The sequence below is a fragment of the Indicator indicator genome, chromosome 37 (assembly GCF_027791375.1).
Source record: "Indicator indicator isolate 239-I01 chromosome 37, UM_Iind_1.1, whole genome shotgun sequence".
NCBI classification, from domain to species: Eukaryota; Metazoa; Chordata; class Aves; order Piciformes; family Indicatoridae; genus Indicator; species Indicator indicator.
Window position 1 is genome coordinate 324682 of NC_072046.1, and position 14905 is coordinate 339586.

Consider the following 14905-nt stretch of genomic DNA (forward strand, 5'->3'; position numbering starts at 1 on the left):
AGCCTAAACAATTCTATGATTCTAAGAGTTCCTCTCTTCTAATCAAAACTACCAATTGCTTAATTGTTTAAAAAGCAAAACAGATGAACACTGGGACTGAAAGTAGTTACTGAAGTAGCTTTTGCTTCTGCAGCAGTATTTATAATACACTATCAGCAAGTGCATTAGGGCATAGAATCAACCAGGTTGGAAGAGACCTCCAAGCTCATCCAGTCCAACCTATCACCCAGCCCTAAGCAATCAACCAGACCATGGCACCAAGTGCCTCATCCAGGCTTCTCTTGAACATCTCCAGGGATGGTGACTCCAGCACCTCCCTGGGCAGCCCATTCCAATGGGCAGTCACTCTCTCTGTGAGGAACTTCCTCCTAACATCCAGCCTATACCTCCCCTGGCACAGCTTGAGACTGTGTCCCCTCCTTCTGGTGCTGGTTGCCTGGGAGAAGAGACCAACCCCCACCTGGCTACAACCTCCCCTCAGGTAGCTGTAGTCAGCAATGAGGTCACCCCTGAGCCTCTTCTTCTCCAGGCTAAACACCTCCAGCTCCCTCAGCCTCTCCTCATAGGGCTGTGTTCCAGGCCCCTCACCAGTTTCGTTGCCCTTCTCTGGACACCTTCCAGTACCTCAACCTCTCTCGATTTGAGGAGCCCAGAACTGGACACAGAATCATAGAATCAAGAAGGTTGGAAGAGACCTCAAAGATCATCAAGTCCAACCTGTCACCCTAAACCTCATGACTACCTAAACCATGTCACCAAGTGCCACGTCCAATCCCCCCTTGAACACCTCCAGGGATGGTGACTCCACCACCTCCCTGGGCAGCACATTCCAATGGCCAACCACTCTGTCTGTGAAGAACTTTCTCCTCACCTCCAGCCTAAACCTCCCCTGGTGCAGCTTGAGACTGTGTCCTCTTGTTCTGTCACTGCTTGCCTGGGAGAAGAGACCAAACCCCTCCTGGCTACAACCTCCCTTCAGGTAGTTGTAGACAGCAATGAGGTCTCCCCTGAGCCTCCTCTTCTCCAGGCTGAACACCCCCAGCTCCCTCAGCCTCTCCTCATAGGGCTGTGTTCCGGGTCCCTCACCAGTTTCGTTGCCCTTCTCTGGACACCTTCCAGTACCTCAACATCTCTCTTGAATTGAGGAGCCCAGAACTGGACACAGCACTCAAGGTGTGGCCTGACCAGTGCTGAGTACAGGGGAAGAATAACCTCCCTTGTCCTGCTGGCCACACTATTCCTGATCCAGGCCAGGATGCCATTGGCTCTCCTGGCCACCTGGGCACACTGCTGGCTCCTGTTCAGAGCACGCTGTGCAGCATCTTCCCTGCTTCCAACCACAAACACTACCAACAGCCCAGCTGGAGGCAGAAATTGCCTACCCCAAGGACTTACCTTGGAGTTAAAGGGGTCAAAGCTGCAGGGCCTCCCAGGAAACTCCGCCCGGTTTTTGGTTTGCTTTGAGGCGGTTTTGAAAACATGGCAGTTCCTGACCCGAGGGAGTCTGGGGAAATCACAGCTGGGTCAATGTAAGACATGGAAGAATCTGTGTTCAAGGAGGAGTATTTTGAGTTGGAGGATTCTAGGTTGATTCTGTTCAACTCCTGAAAAAAAAGAGAAGGCAGTTGTTAAATCCACAGAATGGTTTGGGTTGGGAAGGGACCCCAAAGATCATCCAGTTCCAATCGCCCCTGCCATGGGCAGGGACACCTCCCACCAGCCCAGGTTGCTCAAGGTCTCATCCAACCTGGCCTTGAACACCTCCAGGAAGGGGGCAGCCACAACCCCCCTGGGCAACCTGTTCCAGTGCCTCACTAGATGATCCTTGTGGTCCCTTCCAACCCTGACTACCTTCATTGTAAAGAATTTGCTAATCTCCAGTCCCCTCCTCAAGCTTCAATCCATTGCCCCCCACCCTATCACTACAAGCCCTTGTAACAAGTCCTTTTCAACCCACACAGTGTAGCTTCTTATCAGCTAATGAAGGAAAGGCTGCTTGAAATCCAGAGATTTTAGCTGAACTCACAATTGTGTCTTGTGGTGTTTCCATCAGGACACTCTCTGGCTGCCTGTGGGATATGTTGTGATTAGACACCAATGTTGTGCAAGTGTTGGGCAGACAGCTGCTGAAGTTCTGTAAAGATGTTAGTTTAAATGTTTGGTCAGGGTCTGGTTTTTCACCTGTAAGATAGGAAGAAGATTTAAATAGAGTTATTCCTGAGTCTATACAGTGACCAGTCAGAAACAAGGACAGGGGATGGAGTACATTAGAAGGGGCAGATTCACAGATTGCCTTGATTTGGAAGGGACCCTCAGAGGTCATCTTGTCCAACCCCCCTGCAGTCAGCAGGAACACCTCCAACGAGACCAGGCTGTGCAGAACCACATCAAGTTTGACCTTGAATGACTCCAAGGACAGGGCCTCAATCACATCTCTGGGAAACCTGTCCCAGTATTTCACCACCCTCACTGTACAGAACTTCCTCCTGATGTTCCAACCTCAATCTCCCCTGCTCCATTTTCAAACTGTTGCCCCTCATCCTATCACCCCAAGCTGTTCTAAACAGCCCTTCCCTGTAGGTCCCCTTCAGATATTGAAATCCAGCTCTAAGGTCTCCTCAGAGTCTTCTCCTCTCCAGGCTGAACAACCCCAACTCTCTCAGCCTGTCCCCACAGGGGAGGTTTTCCAGCTCTGATCATCTTTGTGGCCTTCTCTGGACCCACTCAAGCAGATCCATGCCTCTCTTGTGTCAGGAGTCCCACAGCTGTATGCAGCACTCCAGGAGATGTCTCACCAGAGCAGAGTGGCAGAATCACACCTCTCCATCTGTTGGCCACACTTCTGATGCACTAAATCAGAAGTGGTTTTTCACTATAAACCCCTGGACAATCACTTCCATTATAAACAGCTTGCTTTAAGTTATTCTCAGAAGCACAGCTTCTAAAGGTCTGCTAACTGCAGGCTGGAAAAACATATGGCATTGTTAAATCCAGAGAGGTAGAAGGAAATGAAAGAAAACAAGACCAAAGCTGTAAACACTGGCTAAGTATTTTAAATGCATCACTGCTCACAAAACCACTCCCGAAAGAGCTCTGCTGCCATTTTCCTTACTAGTTCTGGACAAGGAGTAAAATAAACCTTGCCACACAGTGATGGCAAATTAGAAAGCTTGACAGAAGCAGAAACATAGAAACCATCTTCAGCAAGTAAAAGTTCTGCAGACTCACCAATTTCACATAGTGATTCAAAAGGGGACCAGAGGAAAGGATTTAAACTAAGGCTCTTTTGGTAACATTCTGATCCTTTGGCAAGCCGGTCTGTCTTGCTGCAAAAAGAATGACAACAGCTTGTAGGGAAACTTCAGAACAGCATTTTCTGTTCAAGATAGCTTTCCAGGAGAGGAATTGAAAAACAAAACCACACTGAGAGTTACAGCAACATCCCCAATTTTTCAAGCTGCAGAGCACTACTGAATTCTTTTGAAGCTTGCTGGCAGATTTAGAGACAGCCCTCAAAGAAAACTTACAGCAGCACTGCTAGAGCCAGAGAACATTTGGGGTTAGAAGGATGCTGCTGCTTTTTGAATCAGCTTCTTTTCTTCTTTGCAAAGAGCAACCTGACTGCAAACCTTGCAGCCATGTCAGGTATCTATGGGTAATATCTTTGCATACAAATCAGAACACCTGAGTATTTGTACCAAGCACAAAGCCAGCTCCTTCTGAACTAGGGCAGGTGTGTGAGGGAATCATAGGAATGGCTGAGGTTGGAAGGGACCTCAGACATCATCTACTCCAACCTCCCTGCCACAGGCAGGGATGCCTCACAACTAGACTCAGCTGCTCAAGGCCTTATCCAACCTGGCCTTGAATACCCCCAGAGAGGAGGCATTCACAACCTCCTTGAGCAGCCTGTTCCAGAATCTCACCACCCTCGTATTGAAGAGCTTCTTCCTAAGCTCCACTCTAACCCTGCTTTCCCTCAGCTTCCAACCACTCTTCCTTGTCTTGTATTTAGACACTCCTATGAAAAAAGTCCCTCTGCAGCCTTCCTGTAAGGTTCCCTTCAGGTATTGGAAGGCAGCCTTAAGGTTTCCCTGGAGTTTTCTCTTCCCTGGGCTGAACAAGCTCAGTTTCCCTCAGCCTATCCTCACAGCAGAGGTGCTCCAGCCTTTGGATCAAGAAGAATCAAGAAGGATCCAAGAACCCCACTATTCCTGCTCAATCTCTTCCCACTTACTGAAACCTTTCTAGGCAAAGGCAAAACACTGAAGTTTTTGTGAGTGTCAGTCCCCAGACTTTCATTTGCAGGTTATAGCTGTGTAAAACAGGGCATCAAAATGGCAACACTGAGAAACAGGCCTTGAGAGTTTTTCTATGGGAAGAACACAGAGCAAACCCAAAAGGTACAAAAAAAAAAAAAAAAAAAAGACTCTTGAATTGCAAGCCTAACAACCTGGGAAAGAGGAATCTGTGGTTTTATTCAGAAGCTTTGGGTGAAAGACAAACCATTCCTGCACTGCTGAGTTAGATGGCTCCCACAGCCATCCCCCTGCACCCCACCATACTCAGAACCCAGAAACAGGTGTGCTCTGTGGTGACTAAAAACATCTGACTAAAATTTGCCTTGGCCAAATAACAGCCAGCCCCCAATGCTGTATTAGATGAAATAAAAAGCACCATTACCAGTAGACATGTCCCAGTAAGGAGAGGGTAAAGCATGCAGAGTCACCAAACTCCATAACAATGTCATCATGGCTTTTCTGTTTGTTCAAGACTCCACCAGATAAGATCTGCTCTCCTTCTGCAAGCCTTTTTAAAAAACAAGAGGTTGAAAGGGGTTACAAGGCTCACAGTATTGGCAGTCCAGTGGTTTCACCCTGCTGCAAACAAAAACAGAAATCCACTGTCAGTGTTCACAGGTTGCAAACCCACAAAGTAGTTCCTGCAAATGAATCTCAAATCATTGATGGACTCCTCCAGTAACATGGAGGTGTGCAGCACTCTGGAGCTCAGTTGCTCTACTGTGAGGGAAGAAAACCAAACCCAAAGCCCACATAATTCCAAAACCAAGACACAGAACACAGCATGGCTTCTCCAGAAGTGACTAATTTAAGCTAGAATGCTAAATGGAGGACAAGAAAGTCTTCTAGACACTTCATTTTTGAAGGCAGGCTAAGCCAACACCTGGCTGGTTGTTTCCCAGCTAAGAAAAACACCTCTAAGGCTCCATGCACTCAGTGGAGATCCAACACTGGGACATGGCACAGGTTTTTGGATTTTAATGCCTTGCTTGCTTGCAAGAGAGGCTCAAGATGAAAGCAAGGCTTAGTTTGCATCTACTCCACCTGCAGCAAGCAGCACCACTCACATGGAATGGACCACTCATTGACAATGACTTCATACAGCTGCTGGGGATGGGAGGTGTTTTTCTGGCACTTGAGAGCAACACCTGCACAAACAAATCAGCCCTTCTTGCCTCCACTGCAAATTAGACTTGTGGGCAGATGATTCTGCCAGCACACAACGTTGCCACAAGACAATGAGGTACATCTGTACAAATGAAGCTCATTCTGCTAACAGCAGTGACAATTCAATGGAACAAATTTTCAAGGCTAGGTTTAAGAGATCCCACCTCACTGAAAGCAGCTCAGAGGCTGCTGCACTGCATGCACAGCCCAGACCTTGTAAAGCGAGGGAGGGAACAAGCAGCTTCAAGATTTATTCCACTGGGACCTTCAAGCAGAGCATTAACACCATTTCCCTTTCAACAAGCACAGAAACCTGTACCCTAACAGCTCCAGAAATGTTGAAGTGTCAAGTCAAGGCATCCTCATTCCTCAAAAGGTATTTGCCTACTCAAAGGGAGCATGAAAGACTAAGGAACTTCCCCTGTCCCTCTGGGGGAACTGAAATTTTTTCCCCCCTCCATATTCTTGCTGTTAAACACCAGAAAACCAGCAAGATACCCTGACACTACTGAGTCTGTCAAGGTTAATTCTGATGTTGAATACAGCATTCTTGGATGTGGATTCAAGGTGGGTTTGTAGGCTTTTAAGAACAGATTCTGCTGTCTTTTCCCTCAGCCCTCCATTAGCAGGAGCTGGGTAAGAGGAGCAGGCTCACTGTGGGAGGGAATTAAATTCATACTGGAAACGTTTCAGAAGTTCTCTCTGAAAGAGAAACACAAAACACGTCCCAGAGTGGTCTCCTTCAGTCATCCCAGCAATCATTGTTCTCTCCTCCTTAAGTGACAACTCCTCTGAGCTACTCAACACCTTTTAGGGGTTTCTGCAATATGGATTAATGCTCATTAGGTCCATACCTGAGAGGAGAATTATTTGAATTCAATCTTTGGTGTTGAAGGAGCCATTAATTACCAATTCATGCAACAGGAGAGCTTTCAAAAAAAAAAAATCCAAACAAACAAAAACAACAACAACAACAAAAAAACACCAAACATTTGGAACCCTGGTCAGGACAGAGAGGTTTTACTTACTTGCTGAGGTCCACACAACATTTTGCAAGCAGGTATTTACACTGTGGGGTAGTACAGCTGTGTCCCTTTAGGAGCCTGTATGCTTTGTAGGCCTTTCCTGAGCGGTAGTAACATGTTGCCAGCAAAAAGAGGGCTTCTTCTGAGTGTACTGAAAAGAAAGAGTAAAAAGCATCAGTTGGCTGCTCAGCATTTTGATACCAGGAATTTTGGGGGCAAGGAGTAAAAGCCGGCTAGGAAGAAGAGTACTGACATTGGAGGAATTCCTCATGGAATCACAGAATCCCAGCACACTGGGGCTTGGAAGGGATCTCTGGGGGATCAATTCTGTCCAACCCCACTGCTAAAGCAGAGGCACACACAGCAGCTTGCCCAGGAGGGTTTGGAATCTCTCCTGAGGAGGAGACTCCACAACCTCTCTGGGCAGCCTGCTCCAGCACCCTCACAGGAATGATTTTCCTCACGTATAGAGGGAACCTCCTGGGTTACAGTTTGTGCCCATTGCCCCTTGTTCTGTGGCTGGGCACCACTGAAAAGAGTCTGGCCCCATCCTCTGGCCCCCCACCCTTTAGCTCTTGGTGAGCATTGATCAGATCCCCTCTCAGGCTGCTCTTCTCCAGACTCAACAGCCCCAGGGCTCTCAGCCTTTGCTCCCCACAGAGGTTTACAGAATGGTTTAGATCAGAAGGTACCTTAAAAGCTCATCCAGTTCCAACCCCCTGCCATGGGCAAGGACACCTCCCACCAGCCCAGGTTGCTCAAGGCCTCATCCAACCTGGCCTTGAACACCTCCAGGGATGGGGCAGCCACAACCTCCCTGTGCAACCTGTTCCAGTGTCTCCCAGCCCCTTAGCATCTCCATAGCCTCCACTGGACTCTCTCCAGTAGTTCCCTGTATCTCTTGAATTGGAGACCCAGAACTGGACAAGCATTCCAGATGTGGCCTCACCAGTGCAGAGCAGAAGGGGAGGACAATGAAGAGCTTTTCTTTATTCATCAGCATAATAAGCTTCCCTATGGAATATTCTTGCATAGTCAGATCAGCTCTTAATATCTACTGTTGGAAGAGAACTTTGATCCTTCTGGCTTCCCAATCTAAATCAGTGATTAGCCAGCTTGTAAAAGTACCAAGGAGTCCAGCAAAGGAGTCATTCCTGGAAGAGAGATACTTCAACAACTCATTGGCCACACCAAGGCTTGGCTCAGTGTTATCACACCCACTAGTAACACTTTGCACCAGGTGAAGCAGTGCACAAACACTGGCACAGCAACAGCTGTTGGGAAGCACAAGAACTTGCAGAAGGAAAATGGTTCAACCTAAGTAGCCATTTGATGCTTTTAATCCTAATTTCTCTTCCTGTCTGCAGTTTTACTTCTGTTATTTTTCTGAAGCATTTGCTGCTGTATCTCTACATGACAGTGGAGCAGATTTTCTCATTTTAATGACTACAGACTGAGAGAGTTGGGGTTGTTTGGCCTGGAGAAGAAAAGGCTCCAAGGAGACCTTAGAGCTACATTTCAATATCTGAAGGGGACCTGAAGGAAGGTTGGGGAGGGACTGTTTAGAATGGCCTGTGGTGAAAGGACAAAGGCCAATGATTTGAAACTGGAACAGAGCAGACTTAGGTTGAACATCAGGAGGAAGTTCTGCACAGGAAGGGTGGTTAAATACTGCCCAGGGATGTGGTGGAAGCCCCATCCCTGGAAACGTTCAAGACGAGACTCGATGTGGCCCTGGGCAGTCTGATCTGGGTGGAGGTTTCCTTGCTGACTGCAGGGGGGTTGGACAAGATGCCCTTTGAGGGTCCCTTCCAACACAAAGCAGTTTGTGAATCTGTAAAGTCAGTCAGCTGCCAGCCACCTCTACCCCAACAATAAGCCTTGTCCCTTTTCTGCTGCTTACACTGGTGCTACCTCACTGGGAGCATGGCTGGATCTTACCATTCAGATGCATTTTTTATTTTGTTAGGAAGATGAGGGAGGCACAAGCTCCCCTACAAGTCCTCTTCCCAGGTTGACTCCTCCTAGGTTTCTAAATAACGAATGAAGGAATCAAGCTTCAGGAAGAGTCATCTGTGTCTAAACAGAGCACAGGAGTGATCAAGACAGAAACATTTCTCTGGCAGAAACTGGGAGTGTTTAAGTTTGATGTCTGCTTCAACATCTCTTCCATTGCAGGGATGAATTATGCACTGCACCGAGAACCTGACTTGGCAGCCAGATTTAAGGCTGAGGTCAAGCCTTGCTGATTTCAGTTGTGATTGCAGCATCAAGGCCAGTGCCAAGCCCTGAGGTAACTTGAAAATCTTACTGGCAAGTTATCAGCTGAAACTTTAACCTGTAGAGAACACTTTTGTGAGGCAACAATGAGCATGACCATGGTGTGGTGTTAATTCCAGCACTGGTTGTGTGAAATATCTCCATGGCTTCATTTTAACTGTTTGCTGTATTTTAAGCAAAAGAAAAAAAAAAAAAAAAAAGGAGCTATCCAAACACACTCACAGATTGAATACATCTATGGTGCCCAACCCTATTCTTTGTACTTCCTCAAATCATAGAATGTTAGGAGTTGGAAGGAACCTCTACTCTAAACCCCTTGAGGCAATGCTGTATTTTCAAATCAAAGACAGGCTCTTTAAAGTGACTTCAATCTCCAAACAATTCCTTTACACTTTTATACTCCAAACAATTACTTCAGACAAATCTCCACATTACTTTACACTTCCCAGAACTCACAACCATGAAGATGGAATTCATAGAATGGCTTAGGTTGGAAGGGACCTCAGAGATCATCTACCCCAACCTTCCTGCCACAGGCAGGGATGCCTCTCAACTAGACTCAGCTGCTCAAGACCTCATCCAACCTGGCCATGAACATCCCTAGGGAGGAGGCAGCCACAACTTCCCTGGGCAACCTGTTCCAGAATCTCACCACCCTTGTACTGAAGAACTCCTTCCTCAGCTCCAGTCTAACCCTGCTCTCCCTCACCTTCAAACCATTCTCACTTGTCCTGGTTCTAAACACCCCCAGGAAAAGTCCCTCTGCAGCCTTCCTGTAGGATCCCTTTACACACTGGAAGACTCCTCCTGGAGTCTTCTCCAGGCTGAACACCCCCAGCTCCCTCAGCCTATCCTCACAGCAGAGCTGCTCCAGCCCTTGGATCATCTTTGTGGCCTCCTCTGGACTCACTCCACAGCTCTGTGTCCTTCTTCTGCTGGGGACACCAGAACTGGATGCAGTATTTGAGGTGGGGTGTCACAGAGCAGAGTCAAGGGGAAGAATCCCCTCTCTTGCCCTGCTGGCCACACACCTCTGGGTGCAGCCCAGCACATGGCTGCCTTCTGGGCTGCATTAGCACACAGCTGGCTCGTGGTGAACCTCTCAGCAATCAATACATCCAGGCCTCTTTTTTCACAGCTGCTCTCAACCCACTCTGCACCCAGCCTGGATTTGTGCCATATGCAGGACCTTGCACTTGGACTTGTTGAACCTCACACAGTTGTCACTGGCCCACTTCTCAAGCCTGTTAAGATCCCTCTAAGATGGCATCCTTAAAGAAACAATTCTGATGTTTGTTCATCCACCTACATGGAACTCTTCAGAAAGATCAATATGAGCACTGTACAAAAGCCTCTTTGAGCAATCTGCTCAAATCCTTTGCTACTCTGAAACCTCACTGCTTTGTGTCATCTCACAGGCAGTGACAATGGAAACTGAAGACCCAAAAGGGAAGACATTTTAATGGCCTTATCCTAAAAAAAAAAAAAAAAAAAAACCACAAAAAAAAAAACAAAAAAAGAACCACAACACTGCAAGATCTTTTTGAAACTTAAATCAATTCTTCTATCCACTAATTTAACACACTTGGAGAGTTCTGGGAAGCTACCAAGCCACAGAATGTCCCCACAAGGACAGTAATTGCAGGTGGACTTAAAAGAGGTTCTTTTCAGGGTGGAAAAAAAAAAAAATAACCACTGCTGCCAATATGGAGTCACTGCATTCAAGTTCAGCAGCTTCAGCTCTGCAGTGTAACCACTTATTTTAACCAGAAGCCAGATGTTTTGTTAGCAGTTAATTGCTTGAACCAAGTGACAGCATGCATGCTGTTCTCTCAGCACTGCTGGTCACTGAAAATGCTGTTTGAAGTACTCTTGCACAGTATTATTCTGCAAAGATAGCCTCAGTATCAAGTCACATCTTTTTCTCTTGGCTGCTGGAATAAAAAAGTGGATTCTCTTCACTTCTAAATCCTTGGCAATTACTTTCAGTCTAGTATTTTCCTGCTTCTCACAGTGTGCTGTGTTCAGGGTGATACATAGAATTGTTAGGGTTGGAAGGGACCTCAAGGCTCAGCCAATTCCAACCCCCCTGCCATGGGCAGGGACACCTCACACCACAGCAGGTTGCTCACAGCCACATCCAGCCTGGCTGCAAAACCCTCCAGGGATGAGGCTTCCACCACCTCCCCGGGCAACCTGTGCCAGTGTCTCACCACCCTCATGGTGAAGAATTTCTTCCTAACATCCAAGCTGAATCTCCCCATTTCAATTTTTGCTCCATTCCCCCTAGCCCTATCACTACCTGACTCCCTAAAAAGTCCTTCCCCAGTTTTCTTGAGGCCCCCTTAAGATACTGGAAGGCCACAATAAAGTCATCCCTAAGACACTGTTTCCTTTATACACACCTAAATAAGGTTCTCTAATATTCTACACAACACTCCTCATTTAAGCACCAGATGGATCACCTCAGGTTTTGTGGGTAGCCTCGACATGAGGAAAAATAAAAAAAGTCTTTAGTTCTCAAAATTTAGGTGTGTGCTTCCATTGTGGGCATGACAGACAAAAAGATTGAAGGCAAAATATTTGGTTATAAAACAGAGCACAAAACAGGATTAATTTGCATTATAAGATCGAGTTGTTTAGCATAAGAAATTATATTATGCTTGCATTTTAGCTTCAGGGTTGGGTTGGTTGGGGTTTTTTTTCCTCCCCTGTTTAGGGGACAATACCTTTCAAAATAGAGAAAAGGTGAACATCAGTATCAAGGAGAAAGAAAAAGCTTATCTGAGGTCATGGAAGAAAGGTTAAGGAAGGAAGAGTGGAACACAAGAGAAAATGGTCTTTGAAGGAGCCTGGCAAAGTACAGATGTGTTACTGCTGCCTGCTCAGCATCCAAGACATCCTCAATCTGACAGCATTACAGTGAAGTAATAACAGGAATTCAACAGAAGTCCATTCCATGTGCTCTGATTTGAGGCCTTGAACAGCATAGCCTAGCTGAGAGGTGTCTCTGCCCATGGCAGGGAGGTTGGAGTAAATGATCTCTGAGGTCCCTGCCACCCTAAGCCATTCAATGATTCTCATGGCCTCATTTTCACTGCTCTCTTCTCTCTTCATCACAAGATTCCCTTTCAGCCACCACACCAACCAACATATCAAAGGCAGAGACAGCTTTCAGCATCAACACAATCCACAGGATTTGGGTATTGCATTTAGAAGGCATGCAGTGCTTGAAGTTACTAAAAAAAAAAAAAAAAAACTCTTCCAGATCACTGCAAACACTAAATTTAAAACACACAACTCTGCTTTTCACATTTTAAGAGGTTTTACTGTAACCCAACATTGCTGCTGTTACATGAGGTTGGAAAATCACATCATTGTGAGGCATTCCTCCTCCTTCCCCAAGCAGAAAGTTAAGATTATCACAACAGGAGTAAAAGAAAGCAGAACCAGAGGCTCAAAAACTCTATATTTGGAATTAATATTGGAAATAATTGAGGGGGGGAGGAAAAAAAAAAAATCCATTTTCTCTTTGCAAAGTACATACCTTCAGCATACAATCTCTCTGCAAGGAACACTGCATCACGGTAAGCATAGTGATTAAGTGCTTGCCATATAGCAGCCTGCAAGACAAGAAAAGAAGTCTAAATTTAAAGAGGAGCTTTGAAAATGCAAACCCTCATGAGCTCTGATTGTCAAAAGGCAAAGTTCAATTTTGTTTTACCCAAGTCAGAAGAAGAATGGTGAAAGACAAACATGCAGGTCAAGTTTTAGGTGTTTCTGATGCTAGGAAGGAGACTTAAACCAACCCAAAATTAGCACTGAAGTCATCAAACCAGCTAAGATTGTTGCTCACTAGTTACCATACACAACCATCCATAAAGCTCAGACAACATGCACTGAAATCACAAGATCACAGGATGTTAAGAGTTGGAAGGGACCTCCAAAGATCATTGAGTCCAACCTTCCTGCCAGAGCAGGAATCCAGCACAGGTCACACAGGAACACATCCAGGTGGGTCTTGAAAGTCTCCAGAGAAGGAGATTCCACAACCCCTCTGGGGAGCACCCCCTCTGAATAGTTCCAGGTGTCAGCCTGGTGCATAACTGAGCGTGAATTACTGCAAACTACCACCCACCACCACCACTCTGAGTGGAAGAAAGAACAAAACCCATCCCCCAACTGGTTACCAGTCTGTTCCATTTTGCTCTTAGCTGTGCTCAGAAGGGGCAGGGGAGGTGGAAAAAAAAAAAAGTCAGGGTGCCCAACTCATTTTAGTGGCATTATGCATAAATCCATTTAAAACTACCTCCTCTTGAGAGATGCCAAACCAAACCCCAAGAGGACTAGAAAATCACCTTCGGGTTAGAGGCTGTAAGCTGGTTAAGTGTGCTGGGTACCCAACACTTTCCCTGAAGAGATATCAGTGTCCCCTTCACAACCAAGATGAATATGACCCCACTTGCTTTTTGTTGCAGTGGTATTTTGGGTCTTTGCTCATCAGCCACCTCTTTACTGCCACTAATTAGGTACCACACAAGAATGTATGAGATGGCCAAGGTGTGGCCAGCAGGTCAACAGAGGTGATTCTGCTCCTTTACTCTGCTCTGGTCAGACCCCATCTCAAATCCTGCCTCCAGTTCTGGTGCCTCCAGCAGAAGGGGGGGACACAGAGCTGTTGGAGGGAGTCCAGAGGAGGCCACAAAGATGATCCAAGGGCTGCATCACCAATGCTATGAGGGCAGGCTGAGAGAGATGGGGTTGTTCAGCCTGGAGAAGACTCCAGTGGTATCTTAGAGTTGCCTTCCAACACCTGAAGGGATCCTACAGGAAGGCTGGAGTAGGACTTTTCATGAGGGTGTCTAGGGACAGGGCAAGGAGGAATGGTTTGAAGCTGAGGGAGAGTAGGTTTAGATTGGATCTTAGGAAGAAGTTCTTCAGCAGGAGGGTAGCAGGGCTGTGGAACAGGCTGCACAGGGAGGCACCTTCCTTTCTGGGGGTGTTCAAGGCTGTGAGCAGCTGGGTCTAGTTGAAAGGTGTCCCTGCCCATGGCAGGGAGATTGGAAGAGATCATCTCTGAGGTCCCTTCCAGCCTGAGCCACTCTGTGCTATACAGATACATATGAAGGCAACCTCCTTCTCCATTTTTCTCATATACCCAATACTTGGTCCCAAACAAGCTGCCTGCTTAAGGGTATGATCTTTTTTCCTCAACACCAAACTCAAGAGTTTGGAACTGTCAATATTTGTGCTCAAGAAAAAAAAAGGCACAACTCCAGTGAAATGCAAATGAAATGTACACAGAGGAGTACAAACTGTGTGCACTACTGAAGTCCCTATAGTCATAACCATTTGCACTGCTGCCACCATTAGCTGAGCTGTCCAGCTAAACAACAGGGCTGGGGTATGAGGTTTCACAACAAATTTTCTTTAGATCAAACAAAAACCTTTTGTTATGTGTAAAAGAGGAGTGAGATCCCTTCAGCCTTTCCTCCCCACAAGCAGTGATGTGGCTGCTTATCAGGGTTTGTGTTCTGAAGTTAGCAGGGTTGATGTGAGGACCAAGTTCCTTCCCATCTGGAGGTCTTGCTCAAGCTCCAAAGCAGCTTCCCATAAGCAAACAGCCATTTTGCAGTAGTTTTGTTACTGCTGATCCAAACAAGATCTGAACTTATGAACTCAAGGCTCAGTGCTTTATTATTTCTCCAGGACTCATGAGTAACCAAACAGAAAAAAAGAATTAGCTCCTGGTACCTATCAGGCACTCCAAAAGTAGCAGAAATCTTTCAGAGCAGGAGCAGGAGAGCCCTGTAACACTACTTCCAGCAGGGAAGTCAAGTGCCAATTTCATCTAAAACATATTCAAACATCAGAGTTACATGCACCATATGCTACTTCTTCCAACACAAACTTGATAAACTCAGGGTGTGAAAAATGTGCAAGTTCTCTTCACAGGATGCCTACACAGTCTCCATGAACAGTACACAGCAGAGTTTCCAGTTACTATATAGAATATCACACACAAAACCATTCCAGTAGATACTATTTTCCTGCATCACTAGGTCCCACCAATATACATAGAAAGTCAACAGATACTTATAAACCCATGTGAAAGCATTTTAAAATTAATCC

General features: G+C 46.3%; 1 protein-coding gene across 4 annotated transcripts in view; it reads right to left on the reverse strand.

Annotated features, from left to right (window-relative positions):
* The window catches only part of CDC27 (cell division cycle 27), a 40716-nt gene that overhangs the window by 21375 nt on the left and 4436 nt on the right, over positions 1 to 14905 (reverse strand). For all 4 annotated transcript variants that reach the window (XM_054396464.1, XM_054396463.1, XM_054396462.1 and 1 more), the window contains exons 2-7: positions 12321 to 12396; positions 6497 to 6644; positions 4684 to 4809; positions 3229 to 3326; positions 2027 to 2181; positions 1396 to 1604 (exon numbers count right to left, since the gene is read on the reverse strand). In XM_054396464.1, coding sequence (XP_054252439.1) covers positions 1396 to 1604; positions 2027 to 2181; positions 3229 to 3326; positions 4684 to 4809; positions 6497 to 6644; positions 12321 to 12396 — 812 coding nt within the window. The remainder of the gene's footprint in view (positions 1 to 1395; positions 1605 to 2026; positions 2182 to 3228; positions 3327 to 4683; positions 4810 to 6496; positions 6645 to 12320; positions 12397 to 14905) is intronic.